Genomic DNA, 17161 nt, shown 5'->3' on the forward strand with positions numbered 1-17161 from the left:
ACCTTGCAAGGTTTTAAAGTCCATTATGGCCAACTTGAACCGAACCCGAAAGATAACTGGAAGCCAGTGCAGATCCCGTAAAATGGGAGTGATATGCTGAAAGCGAGAAACACGTCTCACACGGGGGGGGGGGGGCCTCTGGGGACCCCCTGGTTACCGAAATACAGACCTCCAAAGGGGATGCCAATATCTTGGCAAAGTTTAAAGCCCCCAGTCACGTGGGCCTATAGGAAGCCTCACCGAATGATGTCACAGCTTACTATTGGCCCGCAGGGCGTGGGAGCTTAGAAAAGCTAGCCGAGCCAGAGTGGCTACCAGCACCTCCTATGGAAATCTGTATCTCCAGAAACACAGGGTTGTCGGAGCTGAAATGAATGGGGTTCCGCTTCGGAGACCGCATGGAACAAACCTATGAAAAAATAAATAAAAAAGCAATGCTTGGATTGCCGCTTTAATTTAGAGATACTAGTCCAATATTTGAATTTACAGTAAATTGTCCAGAGGAAAGCAAACAAAAAACCCCAGTAAAACATTATCTAATGATGTCTCGTAAGGGGAAAAATAAATTCCTTTCCGTAATGGCAATCAGATTTCTCCCTGGATCAACATCCTTCCTATGTTTAACTATTGATATATCCCTGTATACCTTTCCTTTCTAAAAATATATGTCTAACCTTTTCTTAAAGCTATGTATTGTATCTGGATCACAGTCTCCCTGGGTAACAAACTCCACATTTTAACTGCCCTTACTGTAAAGAAGCTTTTCCTTTTTTGTTGGTGAAATCTCCTTTCCTCCAACCTAGAGGGATGACCCTGTGTCCTTTTTTACTGCCCTTGGGATAAATAATTATGTTGAAAGTTTCTTGTATTGACCCTGCATATATAAATAGTTAGCATATCCCCTCTTAGATGCCTCTTTTCTAATGTAAACAAATCTAATTTAGCTAGCCTTTCCTCATAAGTCAGACCTTCCACCCCTGTTATTAATTTGGAGGCTCTTCACTGTACTTTTTTTACTTCCATGTCTTTTTATGGAATGGTGCCAAAAACTGTGCTCCATATTCCAGGTGTGGTCTTACTTCTCAAGTAACTTGTAACTTACTTGTCAAGTGACTTGGTCACTTGTCAAAGCGTCAGGAGAGTCGTGAAATGCATTAGAGTTAAAACTTTTCCCTCGTGAGGTTCGTGTTCTGCTAATAAATAGATTTTATTTTCAAGCAGTCCAGCTCTTTGTCCCACAGTGCATCACTACTTTTATTCCTGTGTGTCCTGCATTTTCTACATGGCAGGAGAGCGCTGAAGGAACTCCTACTAGGGATCTCATGAGTATTCTTATACTGGTGGCTGGCAGCCACAGTGCAAATCTATTTTTATTATTCACTAGCTGAGAGACCCGGTGTTGCCCGGGATGTGAATCCCTAATAACTGTTTGGTGGGGGGGGGGGGGGGGGGGTGAATCTTCGGTGGGTGGGGAGAGGGGGTGAAAAGTGGGTGCGGGGGGGGGGGTGAATCTTGGGTGGGTGAATCTTGGGTAGGGGTGAATCTCTTTGGGGAGGGTGAATCTTGGGTGGGGGGGGGGGTGAATCTTGGGTGGGTAAATCTTGGGTGGGTGGGGGTGAATCTTGGATGGGTGAATCTTGGGTAGGGGTGAATCTTTTGGAGGGTGAATCTTGGGTTTGGGAGGTGAATCTTGGGTTGAATCTTGGGTGGGTGGGTGGGGTGGTGTGAGTCCCCCACCCCCATCCCAGGCGATAGGTTCCCCCCCCCCCCTGTCCCCGGTGCTTGTTTCCTGCCCACCCCATCCCTGTTGGTGTTTCTCTCCCTCCCCCTTGTCCCCTGCACGTGTCCCATCCCTGTTGGTGTTTCTCTCCCTCCCCCTTGTCCCCTGCACGTGTTTCCTCTCCACCCCCCTCCTCGGTGCTCCCGGCGGTCCCCGCTGAGGGGGGGGGGAGAGAGCGGGGCCCGCGGGTGGTGAGAAGCGGCGTGCGCTCGTTCCACCCCCCCTCCCCGGCGCTCCCAGCGGTCCCCCCTGAGGGGAGAGAGAACCTGGGCCGCGGGTGGTGAGAAGCGGCATGCGCACCTTCCACCCCCCCCCCCCCCTCCCTGGCGCTCCCGGCGTCCCCGCTGACAGGAGGGGAGAGAGAACGGGGCCGTGGTGAGAAGCGGCATGCGCTCCTTCCACCCCCCCTCCCCGGCGCTCCCGGCGTTCCCGCTGAGGGGAGAGAAAACGGGGCCTGCAGGTGGTGAGAGCTGCGGGTGGGCCTGTAACGGTACCTTCCCTGTTAAAGTAGTTTTGCAGGGAAACCTGTGTGGATAGCTCGAGCTCAGCACTGAGCAGGTTAATTCAGAGGAGACTGTCCTAATTAACCTGCTAAGCTGGCTCGTTAGCTCCTTTAAAAAGCCTGCAGCGTTGACTGCAGGGAGAATCTCTACCACAGATGAGTCTGTGCTGCTAGACTAGAGAGATCCCATGGGAAGAGAGACTCTGTTCCAGGCAGCATCGGTCCCTGTAACCCACCAGAGGGAACCCCCACAGACACGACCACATTCCCTGGATTGAGGTGGAGAGCTCCCTGCCTACAGGTACCTCTCTTTGGACTTGTGCCAAAAGGTTGGTAAGAGGCCTAGCCTTCCAGCCCTCAGATAGGGACTGCTGAATGTTAGTTCGTCCCCTACACAGGGTTATTATCTTCTGCTCTAATTTTGTTTCTGTTTAAAGCTTCTGGCTAATAAAGCCTATGTTTATTTCTCCTAAAATGGCTTCGGTGTTCTATCATCTGCACACATCTCCTACAGGGCCATATTTACCAAGCCACACAGAAAGGTGTCTTATGAAGTAGCACAGCTTTAAATATGACCCATTGCCTGTTTTGGGGATCATGTTTCATCTTACCTGAGACTAAACATGATCCATTAAATCAGGGGTTCTCAACTCCAGTTCTCATGACTCCCCCTCCCTCCCCGCCACAACAGGTCAGGTTTTTATGATATCCCAGCTTCAGCACAGGTGGTGGTCTACTGATTGACCCACCTGTGCTGAAGCTGGGATATCCCAAGAACCTGATATGTTGGAAGGTCCTGAGAACCGGGGTAGGGAAGCCTTGCATTAAGTAAAACTTGGAAGCTTCAATAGACATTTACAACCTCGCACAGCTCATTCCTTTTATAGATAAAAAATTCAGAATGTTAAAAAGACAAAAGCTGCAGATTGGTGTAATGCCAAAAACATATTTGACGTTATAGCATCCCTTGCTGCTTTTGACTTGCTGTAATAACTGGCCAGAGAGTCCTTTCTACTGCAGACGACTAGATTTGTCTTTTCAATGATTGTGACGTAACTAATTGTGGAAATCTGGGGTCAACTGCAGTATTATTAACCTAACTGCACCATGAGATTTCAAGTCAGTCCTTGTTTTCTATTAATAATCCTGCATTTCTATGGAAAACTGAGACTTGAAGAACCAGTACTGGACTAAAGTCTTGTGATGTATTACTTCCCATATTGTCTTTCACATCCCCATTGTACTGCACAATGGGATATGTTAATAAAAACAATAGTGATGACAGTGTGAGGTTGGAAACACTCCAACGTTTTATAATTCTTGGAAAGTCCCACCAACGTTTCAGGACCTACATTTTAAGTGTGAAGACAACATTAACAGTTTGAATAGTCCGTATTAGAGTTGGACAATATACTGATATGATATATTTATTATAGTTATAATAAAAATGTGTGATAAGTCAAGATTGATATTATTTATTATCGTAATACTACTGTCAGTCACCCATGGGAGTCAATGACGTGTTAGGGACAGTTAGCGATGTGCTATTTAACATGCGGCAGACTCACAGAAGACATATTTCCCAATGGAAAAGTGATCTTAGCACCCTTCTTCACTATCCACCCCTCCGTGATAGCAGCACTCCTACTTTCACAGATCGGCTTGCCCCCTACCTCTTAAATACTTTCTGTACCCCCTTTTCTGATGCTGAGTCAGAGGCAGAAGGACCTTTTTTTTTTTAAAAAAAAAAAGAATGGTTTTAACTTGCAATAAATGTAAAAATTAAAAACCTTTCAAAAGTATTTATTTTTTAAAATTAATTTAAAAAAGTGAATGTCTTTTGCAACAGATATTTACTGAGATAACAACATTTATCACTATACTTTCTTAATATCATTATCATGTAATTTTGGGGATGGTGCCCAAGCCTACTCAGTATTGCTTTGCATGCGCAGCATATTAATGTTTAGGGGTTGCTAATGTGACTTCAATATAAAATCCAGAAAAAATAGCACCTACCTGCCGAAATTTCTTTGTCTCCGTGTAGAATATCCCTCAAAGTCAAAGGCGTTGAGGTGAATTTATTTTTTTTCGAAAGAAAACACCTCTTCTTTTTTATTACTAGACTCAAAGGTTGGTACTTATCTGCCTCGCTAAGACTGGGGACAGGGATCAACCTCCCTCCATCTCCAACCTGTTTAACAAAGTTCTTTGTAGCAGCAGCAAACATAGTAAGATATTATTTACCCCAAACACATTTGCCGGCAACCCCAATTAAATTCTAAAGGAAGTAAAAAAGAATTATCCCCGGCATTCTGTTTCTGCAACATATGCGGGGTTGTAAGAAGTGTCTTGTACAGTATGACTTCGTATATTCCAGTTAACCCAGGTCAATGAATAATTGAGTGTGTAAGGTAATAGGGGTCTTTGTTACTGTTACTAGTAGCATAACAGTTACGCACTGTGAAGGTTGCCTCCCTTTAAAAAGCTCATGATGATAGGGAAGATGTATGTGGGTATGTATATGTTTGCCTATATAGGGCCACCAAATGTACACAGCGTTTACAGAATTCTAATACAGACAGTACAGGGAGATACTATGCAAAGTTACACAAGTGTGTTAAAATAGGAAGTTAAATAAAAGGAATTAAGGGTGTTCCTGCCCTACATAGCTTACAATTTAAATGGGATAAAGGGTGGCTTACAGAATACAGTAGAAGCAAGTGCAGTGTAGAACACATTTGCTGGTGCAAGTAAGTACATCAGGAGTGATAAGAGTTTGAGCCCAAGAATCTGTCGGGGTACCAACTCCGGGCCCCTTTGGATTAGAAAGAAGAGAAGAAAGAAGAAATAAAGAAGAAAGTAACAACTTACCGGAGACGTCTCTTCAATCAGAGGATCATGGACTTCTGCACATCAGGCTGTTGAGCATTGCATCGTGGGTCAAGAGTTGGTGCCGCAGTAGGATGATGAGGGTGAATCAGGGTAGTAAGGTTGTTGTATCTTAATGTTTATTGGGAGTAGGTGGGTTGGGTGAATGGTGGTACTTGGCTCAAGGTGGGTGGTTAGGCCTACTGTAATGGGTGCTCACCACAAACAGGACAGGACCGCGAGGCTGAGGTGGGGATGTTAGTAACCACCGACCTGCAACCGAGCAACCAAGTCCGGAGTGCAGAGTGAATGTCGTGTAGCCGGGTCAGGGTCAGAGAAGACAGAATGGTCGTGATACTTGCCATGGTCAAGGGTAGGAGAGATCGGATAGTCGTTGAGTGGTGCCGGTGTCCAGAAATATAGAAGGTAGAAGTCCAAATGCAAGCCGAGTCCAGGGGTCAGAGAAGGCGGAGGTCCAGGTACAAGCCAAGGTCAAACAGGAGCAAGACAAGGTTAGACAAGGCAATAGTAGGACAGCAGGGTGTTTGAGACAAACACTAGTTACACAAACTGAAGTTTATGCTCAGCCAGTTTGCAGCAGGGCTGGCCGAGCATTTAAGGAAAAGGCAGCCAATGGTAGGATAGCAGACAGCTGCAGGGTAATAAATTAAATCCGCCCCTTAGACATATTCAGTCCACGGATAGGCAGGGGCGGGTAGAAGTGCAGGTGAAGAATAAGTGGAGATGAAATTAACCCCTCGTGTACCCATGGCAACGCGGCACCTGCGCATAGCTTGCGTGCGGTGCGCATCACCCTTGACGTCATGGGGACGGAGCCGGAGCGTGGTCCGTGCGGTGTCCCCTAGCCTGGTAGCACGGCACGCGTCATGGGTCGCGTCATGGAGGCGGGGCCGAAGGCTGATCCTAACACCTACCAGGTGGGTAGCGGGAGAGGTTAACCCCTTCATTACCATAGCGGTTACCACAGACAAGTTTACTGCTAACGGATTCCCTGGCATCTGTATTGATGCATTCTGATAACCATCTGCCCAAGGGTGCTGGCCTCCTACTGACGGCCAATCCAACGGCAGAGAACTACTTTGTCACCTCAACTGTCACAGATAAGTAGCTATATGTAACTGGACTAGACCTTGACAAGAGGATTGTATTTGCGCTTTCACTAGGGCCCCTAAGTCTCTGGCCATGCTGTCCTTTGACCGGATTCAACCTGTGGCTGAGCATTTTCATGAACTTTTACATGCTGATCAGAGTAATATAATTTACAGAGACAGTAGGAGGGTGTTCTGGTTAGTGCGTCTGCAAGGGGCCACGGTCAGTACATATGAGATGTATAATATCAGCCAGCAGAGCTACCCATATGCTTCGTTAAAGAGGTGTGTGTTTAAGAAAGATCATAAAGGTGAAGAGAGAAGGAGCCAGTCGGATATTGAAAGGAAGGGCATTCCAGAGGTGGGGGGCAGCGAGTAAGAAAGTTTAGGTGGGAGCGGGCTTTAGATACAAAAGGGGTAGACAGGAGACATCTATGAGCAGAACACAATAGTCAGCCAGGTGTGTAGTGAAAAATTAGGGCTGAGATATAAGGATGGGCAGAAGAGTGTATAGAGAAGGAGAATTTTCTAAGTGATACAGAGTTTAATAGGAAGCCAGGAGAGAGATTTCAGCAGGAGAGAGACAATGAGACAGATTTAAGAGAGAGTAAAGTGATTCTAGCAGTAGCATTTAGGATAGATTGTAGGAGAGACAGATGAGAAGCAGGAAGGCCAGCCAATAGAAGGTTGCAATAGTCGAGACAGGACAGAATAAGGGCCTGCGTTAGAGTTTTGGCAGTAGAGCGACAGAGAAAAGAGTGTATCCTTGCTATGAGGGGGGGGGGGGGGGGTAACGTTTTAGGAGAAGAATCCCATCTTCGGGCCCATTCTCAAAAGTCAAGTGCCAGTGGTACTTCCCTTTTTCCCTGAGATGCAGTCAAAATGAAGTTATAACAGATAAAGTCCTTGCTCAAATCAGTCTCTGGAAAAAAGAGGGCGCCCCTTTTCTTCCCCAACTTTGTTTTCATTCACTTTTTGCACAGTGTGACCTTCATCATCATCACAGTGGATAAGTATATTATGATATACTGTTTATTTATTTTTCTGAATACTCTTATAAGCGATTACCAGTATTTTTGTGTAATGTATTTGTGTACTAGTTTTTTTTATATACCATTATCTGATCTATGAGTAAATATTCTTTTTGACATTTTTCCTATATCGTGCTGGGAACTTTCCATTTTTTCTGTTACAGTTGATACTGTTCATGGTCCCAAGGCTCAACAAAGTATCCGGCCGCTCCTCCTTCTCTTACCGTGCACCCCAAAACTGGAACAACCTATCGGAGACTCTCACAGCCACCACCATTTTAAGTTCTTTCAAAACTAAGGCTGTCTCACATTTTAATCTGGTCTGTAACTGTTACATACCCCTATAATATATACTATCTTTAACTGTGCATGCAATGTCTTGTATATAATGTATACCCTGTTACCTTATGTAACTGTATTTGTAACTGTGTATTATTTGTCATCTTAACTCTATGTCCAGGACATACTTGAAAACGAGAGGTAACTCTCAATGTATTACTTCCTGGTAAAACATTTTTATAAATAAATACTTATTTTCATTTAATTTATTATAGCATTATTTTGGTACAGCAGAACATATATCAGGCTCTAATAGAATTTGTAGAGAGAACAAAAGTTACCTGTGGCGCTTTAACTGAATAAAGTGAAATACTACAGAGTCCTAAAACTAGGACCTCAAAGGAAGTCCAATGGACCTATTAATCACATATGAACTTGACGATATAAAAAGCTATAGTGACATGTGAGTACTATACTTAACACCTACTCACATCTAACATGCAATTTAACACAGATGTGGTGAAGAGAAATCAAAAGTGGAAAAAATGTGAGACAAGTACTAAAAATCTATAAAACAACCGTTGATTGAAGCTCAGAACCATTCAATGGATGGCTTTCTCCATCCCGTAGTATAGATTTCCAGGTCGTAGGGAGCGCAGATGTAATGACCGAAAAAATATAGAAAACACACAATAGTGCAATATGTCTGGTAACCAAAAATGAACATGAATTAAATGGGGGTATACTCACATATTCCCCACTAATATAAGCATATTCCAAATTAGTGGCAATGGTGATGGTCGTATCACCCGTTGGCAGTTTTTAGAAGAGAGGACCATGGCAAATAACAAGTGAAAAGGACCAATAGTGTCATCTGAAAACAGAGTTTATCGATATCAAACAAGGTAAAATTCAACACTCACATGGTGTCAAACATATAAAAGCATGGATAACACAGGTCAGGCAGAAATCCAAGGTGGATAGCACTCCGTCTTCGGGCCCATTCCCACAAGTCAAGTGCAAGTGGTACTTCCCTTTTTACCTGAAAAAAAGGCTAACAGAGATGCAGTCAAAATGAGGGTATAATGGATAAAGTCTGTACGATTTAACAAAGTCCTTGCTCAAATCAGTCTCTGGAAAAAAATGGACGCCACTTTTCTTCCCCAACTTTGTTTTCATTCACTTTTTGATCAGTGTTACCTTCATCATCCACACAGTGGATTATGATATACTGTTTATTTATTTTTCTGAATACTCTTATAAGCGATTGCCAGTGTAACATGTGTTCCCCCCACCGTAAGGGAGATTCACTGCTGTTACCTGATGTTGGTGCTACCTGTTAGGCTCACAGAAGGCCCTGAGCATCCACCGATGTTGTTGGGGATAGGCAGAACAGGCTTTTGGTGCTTGAATAGTTATTTTCTCTGTGTTGCAGCAAGAGAGATTATCCCCCACTGGACCCTACATAACCCAGCAGAGTGTCACCTCAAAGCTTGCCCTTCTCTTGGTCCCTGGACTCAACCCTCAGGGCTTGAGGCCTCAAAAGGTCTATCCCTGTCTCCCACACTCCCTGGTGGAGTATGGGGTAGATGATCCCACTCACGTGAGGGAGGGGAAGGTGAACCAGAGCCCTGGCTCCACACTTCCACACAGACTAAATTTGGAACTGCAGCTCCTTTTTGTTACCAAGGTAGGGGCTCCAGGTCTCAGCCCCATATGGGCAGTACCAAGGCCATAAGCCACTCCCCCGTCACTCAAGGGAACTGCTTACTTTAAGTATGCAGAATTAACCCTAACACTGCCTGCGCTGGAAATAGGACTTGCGTGTTAGGCAGGGAATCTATAAGCCAGGGGCTGCATGGCTACACCAGTATTTTTTGTGTAATATATTTGTACACTAGTTTGTGTATACCATTATCTGATCTATGAGTAAATACTCTTTTTGACTCTGACATTTTTTCTATATCTTACCGCCTCCTCTTCTCTGTGATCTTGGTGTCTCTCTGTGAAGCTCCCGCACTTCCAGGTCCAATCCAAGTAAGAAACACTGCACTGGCATCCTTCCTTCTCAAGTGCTTAAAATCTCTAGGGGCCTACATCTAGAGCCTGATGTATCAGATACTCCTGATACTGAGTCTATGCATTTCACCGCTTGTGGTTTCATCAGGAGTATCTGATACTCAGTATCAGGTGTATCAGGAGTATCTGATACATAAGGAGTACTCCCGACTTCCGTGGGACTCCTTTGTTCCTGCGATACAGGCACTGGGCAAAAATATATGCCCGTCGGACACAAAATTGTCCCAGTGGACAATAGAAAGCTGGAACTTTCTATTGGTGACTCATGACCATATTTGTCTTTTTTTTGTGTTAAACACCAGCACAAGAAACTATAAATGTCTCGGGAACTGACAGGTTCCCGGATGTTGGAAAACCATGGATCAGCTCTCGGGGACTCATCTATTCAAGTAAACTGAAAAAAACATATACAATTTTAGGTGGGATTGCTGTTTTAAGTCCTGATGATATTGTTGTTGAATACGTCATTTAAAAAATAATAGAATGTGCTCGCTTCGGCAGCACATATACTAAATTTTTTTAGAATATCTGAAATGTATAAAAACTAAAAAACATTACTCGGTTCAGGCTAGATTGACCATACTATGTTTTACAAAAAATAACACCCAACAAACCAATACAAATTTGGTTTAATGTTGGATAGGGCCTACGCTGTATTAACCATGCTCATTTTTAGTTATTTAGACTAGTACACTATTTGTTTGGATCACTTTGCCTATAATGGAACATACCAGCTATTTTGGATTATCGTCAATAACACCAATGAGTATTGGAGTTGAGTCGATGTTTTTCTCTATCCGCTTCTTTTCTCTATGGCAACTGGATATGAAGATTCTGTAACATGCTCCCATGGAGACGGAACACAAGAACTAGGGGAAACGACCATGGAGCAAGAACATTTTTCTGACCTGGGTTCACTCACCCATTTGCTGAAAGTAATGGGGGGCCAGAACAATTGCACACATTTTAATTTGTATCTTCCCCAATGGCAGCAGCAGTACAAGAGCAGAGGAAGGTACGTTTTGGACATGAGTGGGTTCAGAAGACTGGAGGGGATGTGAGAGTGGTAGGATGACAAAGAGATGTGGTTATAGATATGAAAACAGGAACATGATTGAGGCTACAGAAAACAAAGTGATGGGTCCATAATGAATATAGTTTTGCTCAGTAGGGTCATCACAATGAGTGGGAAAGTATCGAAAATGACAGAGTTGGAAAAGTAGATGAAGATTATTGTATAGACGTAAAACCAAAATGATTCAATTATTAGGCAATCAGTGCTTTTGGTGCTAGCGCAAGGCACCCTCTTGTTTTTCAAGAAGATATTAGAAAACCCAAGGTAGTATACTTGAAAAAGTAACCTGTGATGTTTCAAAAGCTCTCTAGACTATTACGTATTTCATCTGCGAAAAACTCTCATCTTGGACTAAAATGTATCACACCTACAACAGATCTACATTTCTCTAGTAACAATAATGGTACTTATGTTAGATCTGCTCCTGTCCACTGTCCCTCCCCCCCCTTTTCCCCTCCTCTCCCCCCCCCCCTTTTCCTAGCGCGAAATGTAACTCACGGGCAACGCCGGGTCTCTCAGCTAGTTTCTCTATAAAAGCCAATTGGAAACCTTCAGAAGTAAAAATTGTGAGAATAGTCTTGGTCTATAAATTTGTAAAGTCTTTGTATCAAGAACAATCCAGTAATGTAGTCCATAAATTATTTGGGCTCATGCTATCCACTGAAGTAAGTTTATTGCACATGGTGCTGCTAATTTATACTGCACGTATATTAAAGCAGCAGCCCAAGCTGCTATTTTTAATTTTTATTTTCCCTTTAACATGTGCATCAATACAATCCACACAATGATAAGTAATTAGCTAAGTTGACGATCGATCCGTTCTCCTGTGATCAATCAGCGAAGATTCGGCTCGTGGGGTTCACTAAATGGCTGTCATTGCAGCAGAAGAGGACCAAAGATGCAAAGTTCTGTGGGGAAGATCATGTGACCAGGCAGTCACTAGATACAATTGATGGATTGCTAGAGAGAGCAGGGGTGTCAGAGCCTGTTTCAGAAGAGAAAGGGGATGTGACTTTGTAAATGGTTGCTATAAAAACAAAAAAATGCTTGTTATATTATAGTACATTAAAAATGTCATGAGTTTTTAAAAAAATGCTAAATATTTTCTCAAAGTATAGAACGGATTTATTTAAAAAAATACAAATAAACACATGTAGGATATTTATTGCTTGGACTACAGCTTTAATAAAAATTAGAGGTTGGTGTTCAACAGGTAAAAAAAAAAGTCTGGAATATGGAAAATAACACAAACTAATAAGAAGCAGGTGCTTGTACCGCTGTGGGATTGCCTAAACACATTCAAGTCAGTTTGTAAAAAATAGAAAACAGGCAAATGTATTAGTCACATTGATAAAAACATTTTGACCTTCACTGTAGGCAAGCTTGAAACTTTGTCATCACAATGTGATACATTTGGAGAGAGGGGAGAGATATTTAAAGGGGGTCACATCCCAGCAGCTCTCCTACAGAAAGTAAGTTTGAAATTATTATTGGATGATGTTATGAAATTGGATTCTGGCAAAATGTATTTCTGACTTTTAACTGATGAAAATAGAGGTTGAGAACACCCCACGCCACCCATTATGACGATGTGCAAAAAACATACATTAGGGTCGTGCTAATGATTCTGATTAAATTATAGGCTTCAAGGCCTACATATTTCAAAAAGCAGTTAAACATGTTTTTAATTATGTGCTTTATGTATTATTATATCAGAGTTGATACATTACTACACACGTCTTATTATTGTACACAACAGCGAACCATGTAAACAGAACAAGCATAAAGATAATTTGGTATTGAAGGAAAGTACACTGGGCAAATATACAGTACAACTATAGAAGGAAAGCAAGGCTGGAAGGTATTGCAGATTATAAAACGAACTCTTGATTGCTCCTGGATAACAGTAATCTGTCATTGTGTTTATCACATATACACTAAAACATGCCTATCACAAGCTACAATCAGTTTCCCGGTGTCATGTCCCCCTCAGAGACAAAAAAACACTTCTTCCTCTGCTGTCACTGCTGTGTACACTATGCAGCTTCCTATCCCATCCGCACCAATGGCCCACCAGCAATCTGCCTATACATCCTCATCAGCTTTGTATAGTACTCCCCCCCCCCCCCGCACGACACCCAACCCCTCCCATAACTGCCCAGACATTTACATAGCTCCTCCCCTTTCCAGTCAAGTCAATGCTTTGACCATCAACTCTTCCCCTGACCTATTATCCTTGACGATGGCACAGCCTTCTCGTTCTACTACCCCCGCCCCCTCCAGCGTGACCACACCCCTTCCCGCTCTCAGTAACCCCGCCCCTTTCTCTGGCAGTGACCCCCTCCCCACTCAACGTTTTCCATAGGATTCTTTGACAGCCGCCCCCTGGTGGTGACATTCTCACTAACGCCCCCTCCCCCGGAAGGCCGGGGCGGGAAGTGTTGGCCAATCCTCCCCACGCGTGTGCTGCAGTACAGAGCCGGCAGTGCTCACACGGAGAGCCTTTTCCGCGCGGCTTTAATCCTCGGAGAGCAGGTCCCCCCCACCATGTCCCAGGAGAGGTTTCCAGCCGCGTCCAAAAGGAGCTCTGACAAAACCATCAGGTGGGCACGGGGGGGAGGGATGAGCAACGACCCCAACCTCAAATCTGTCACGGGGGGGTTGCATGAGTAGCGACTCATCTTTATGGTAGAGTGGGCTCTGTTACTGTGAGCGCAACAACGGTACATTTCTTATCTGGGATCCAGTAGTCATAATGAGCATTTCTAACCTCGTTTTGCAACCGACAGTGGCAGAGCAGCCATCTTGCACTGATTGTATGTTATCACATACTTCCTTCCATGTCAGCGGTGAAGATAAAGGGGGGGGGGGGGTGTTGATTTATATCATGAGTGAGGCTGTCGGCCTGTGTGTATATGTAGCGTTACAAGGGACGGTGTGTGTGGGCGACTGGGCTCACTGTGACTGTGTCCCCGCCATTCCCCCGGGAGTGATCCCGATCCCGGCCGGGTGACAGGACGGAGCGGTGCAATGGCGCGCTCCCGCCTGCCGTTATGAGGGGCCCTGCGTGCGCGTTCCCGCCTGCCGTTATGAGGGGTCCTGCGCGCGCTGTCCTGTTGGTAGTCGTGATGTGGGCCCCGCTGCAGTATCCAAACCCAATGTGGGGCTGTGGTGAGGCACTCATGGAGTTGGATGACCAACTGATGGGTGTCACCTAGTGAGTCATAGCAGTATGATATTGTAGTTACATGGCACATTCATATAGATCAAGGGGGGCGGCAACTCCTCGCCTCGAGCTGCCAACAGGTCGGGTTTTAAGGATATCCCTGCTTCAGCACAATCAGTGGATCAGTCAAAGGTTTGGAGTTAGCCACTCCTGACACAGATGGTTGTAGATGCTGGCTGCCCAACTCCTACAGTGCTTTGTATCACTGAGCATGTACGCTGCATATATACACTACCCCTTTTACTATAGAAGTGCTCTTCAACTATTTTTTAAAGGGAGGGTCAGAAGTGTACTGCAGTGTTATTTTGTATATGTAAGAAAATGCTTCAACATTTTAGAGAGATGGATGTCGTTGGTCCTCACAAATGTTTCCTGGTATATACTCCCAGCGCTTTGTCCTTGTTGATCTGAGCCAAAACCCATCAGCACAGATGTAGCAAGACTTGCTGTCTGTCCTCTGTGCCGCTGCCACCCGCGGTCACGACACCGAATGATTAATGCTGCTGGGGGGGTCTCATTCAGAAGTATGGAAGCCTGTAGCTCCATCGCAGCAGGACTGGCTTGATGGAAGGGCCATCGCACTGAGGCCCCACGATCTAGCCCATAATAGTTAAACTGATTGTCGGGGAAGAGCGCGGGGCCTCCAAGTATCTCTTAGGGCTTGACCCCGCTGCCTACTACAGCGGACGCTGCACGCACGAGAGCCCTCCCCTCAATGGCGCCGGGCCTGCTGCGAGGGGGGGGCCGCAGCGCTGAGGCGCGAGCTGCTCCTGCTCTCAATAGAATTGAGAGCAGGACTTGCGTCGAGCGATACAGCACGCCCCCCGGCGGTTCAGCCAATGAGGGCGAACCTGCCGGGTGACGTCATGGCCCCTCCCCCCCCCCATCTCTTCCTGCAGACCAGGTAATCGGCTGCACGCGCCGCCAATCTCGCGGGCGCGCGTTGCAGCTGAGTTACCGGGGCCTTAGGCTGAGTCCATGGGGGGGTAGCAGGGTTGAGGCGGGCTGACGCTGAGGCTCGCCTGCTGAAATCTGCGCGATTTCATGTCCATGCAGGCGAGCCAGCGGGCGTGATCGGGAGGCGGGGGGAGACTGAGGGAGGCGGGGCAGTGACGTCGCTGGGACAATCGCCCGCGACGCACCGACGTCAACGTCACAGCGCCGACGTCACGGCGCCGTGACGTTGACGCTGCTCCGCGCTGATTGGATGTTTTCAGCCGACAGCGCTCTGAAAAACAGCTTGGCTGTCGGCTGAAAAATCCAGCGCCTCAGCACGCCTGCGGACGCTCGCGTGAGCCCCCTCTAAAGACATCCTCATGGAGGATGCAGGGGCTCAGCGCGGAGCGTCAGCGCGGCCTCCCCTGCTATGGACTCGGCCTTAGGCTGTGGCCAGGCTGGGAGCGGGCGCGCTGGCGCAAGAGCGCCATGACATCGTGTGCTCTGCTTGGCCGTGCTTTTCCTGGCCAGCTAGTTGCGTGCGTATGGGGTCGCGGCATGACGTCATGGAGCTGGTTCGTCTCACCTGTTTCCCCTACAATCTATCCTAAACGCTGCTGCAAGAATCACTCTACTCTTTCCTAAATCTGTCTGTGTCTCCCCTGCTGAAATCCCTCTCCTGGCTTCCTATCAAATCTCACACTCAATGCTCCTACTCGCAACTCAGCCCTAATTTCTCGCTATGCATCATCCCTACTCTTGTGTTCTGCTCAAGGATGTATTCTCTCTACCCCCTTTTGTATCTAAAGCCCTCTCCCACCTTAAACCTTTGTCACTGACTGCCCCGCACTTCTGGAATGCCCTTCCCCTCAATACCCAACTAGCACCCACTCTATCCACCTTTAAGACCCACCTTAAGACACACTTGCTTAAAGAAGCATATGAGTAGCACCGTGGCTAATACTGTACACGATACATAAAGCTTGGCCTCCTGCAGACGCACTTACCAGAATGCCCTCCTACTGTCTTTGTACGTTCCCACCCATTACATTGTAAGCTCTTGGGAGCAGGGACTCCTCTTCTACAATGTTACTTTTATGTCTGACGCACTTATTCCCATTATTTGTTACTTATATGATTGTCACGTGTATTACTGCTGTGAAGCGCTATGTACATTAATGGCGCTATATAAATAAAGACATACATACAGTGGGCGAACCACTCACGTGACGCGTTAGCGAGCGGCATAAACAAATTTGCTTGCCTCTGCAAGGAGCTGAGTACCGTGCACTCACAGGGCAGGCACTCGCTCACGCTGGCCACACGTATTGCCGCAATGTATTTTATCACGGCGTGCGCCCGCTCAGCATCACCCTGGCCACAGCCTTATCTGGTACGGCTGCATCTCCCCTCCTACAGCGTCCTGTCATGATAACGCGACGTCAAATGGTGGTGCGTTGCCATGACAACGTAGTCACATGGGCTCGCGACGTCATGATGCTTTGACGTCTGAGGAGGAGAGGCCCACCGGACCAGGTAAGAGGCCCCGTGGAAGCCCCTGCACAAGCCCCGCAAAATTAAAAGCCGGCACTGCTCAGCAGACAGTCTCTGACGCTGGTGACTTTTTAGTCTTCGCCCGTGGCGCTGTGGACAGTAAGTCTTGCTACATCTGTATGTGATGATTTCAAAAGCATTTATAACATCCTTGAGCTGTACCAGATCATTTTATCACCTTTTACAGTGCGTCTCGGTGGGAAAAATTGTACTTGGCTTCTTGAGCAACTGAAATGAAATTAGCCAGGGCAGACAGTCCAATGGCTTTTGGGGACTGGATTTGGCCCACAGAATGCAAGTTGAAGAGCCCAAGCTATATAAGATTCCAATTTTTATTTTGTTGCTTGGGCAATATGGAGGTAAAGGCCCATCTTTATTTTCTGATGAAAGGGTCATAAATGGACATTTACAAAGTGGTGTTACGCCATAATGCACCTTCTGGAGCCATAAGACCCATTACAGACCATTCATTCACTTTAATGAGCCTGTAAGGTGCCATATGCAATGTTTACCAAGTGCTGCTTATGGAGTAGCAGGGCTTAGTTAGTTTTGCCCAGTATGACAAGGAACTGATTATTGGATTGGAATTGAATGGACCAACTTCAAATAGTAAAATAGTAACATTAGGCCATTCCTTCTCGCTTATAGACCCCCTGCAGAATTAGCATGGCACCCCCCCCCCATTCCCCCCCACCCTCTTTAGTGGATATTATTATTGG

At 45.8% G+C, this 17161-nt stretch overlaps 2 protein-coding genes across 5 annotated transcripts in view; one reads left to right on the forward strand and one right to left on the reverse strand.

Moving 5' to 3' along the window:
- The window catches only part of PJVK (pejvakin), a 24399-nt gene extending 10585 nt beyond the window's left edge, over positions 1-13814 (reverse strand). Inside the window, exons 1-2 of one of the 4 annotated variants that reach the window (XM_075608970.1) lie at positions 13497-13813; positions 8323-8446 (exon numbers count right to left, since the gene is read on the reverse strand). Coding sequence is in view for 2 of the 4 variants with exons in the window: in XM_075608972.1 (XP_075465087.1) it covers positions 4302-4512 (211 nt within the window). In the remaining 2 variants the exon portion in view is untranslated. Of the gene's footprint in view, positions 1-1102; positions 1335-4301; positions 4513-8322; positions 8447-13496 lie in introns of those variants that run through there. The other 3 variants (XM_075608969.1, XM_075608972.1, XM_075608971.1) reach the window with 3 other exon arrangements.
- Positions 13791-17161, forward strand: part of PRKRA (protein activator of interferon induced protein kinase EIF2AK2) — a 24520-nt gene continuing 21149 nt past the window's right edge. The window contains exon 1 of the mRNA XM_075608974.1: positions 13791-13943. Coding sequence (XP_075465089.1) covers positions 13816-13943 — 128 coding nt within the window. The 5' untranslated portion in view covers positions 13791-13815. The remainder of the gene's footprint in view (positions 13944-17161) is intronic.

This window comes from Ascaphus truei, chromosome 7 (assembly GCF_040206685.1).
Source record: "Ascaphus truei isolate aAscTru1 chromosome 7, aAscTru1.hap1, whole genome shotgun sequence".
Taxonomy (NCBI): domain Eukaryota; kingdom Metazoa; phylum Chordata; class Amphibia; order Anura; family Ascaphidae; genus Ascaphus; species Ascaphus truei.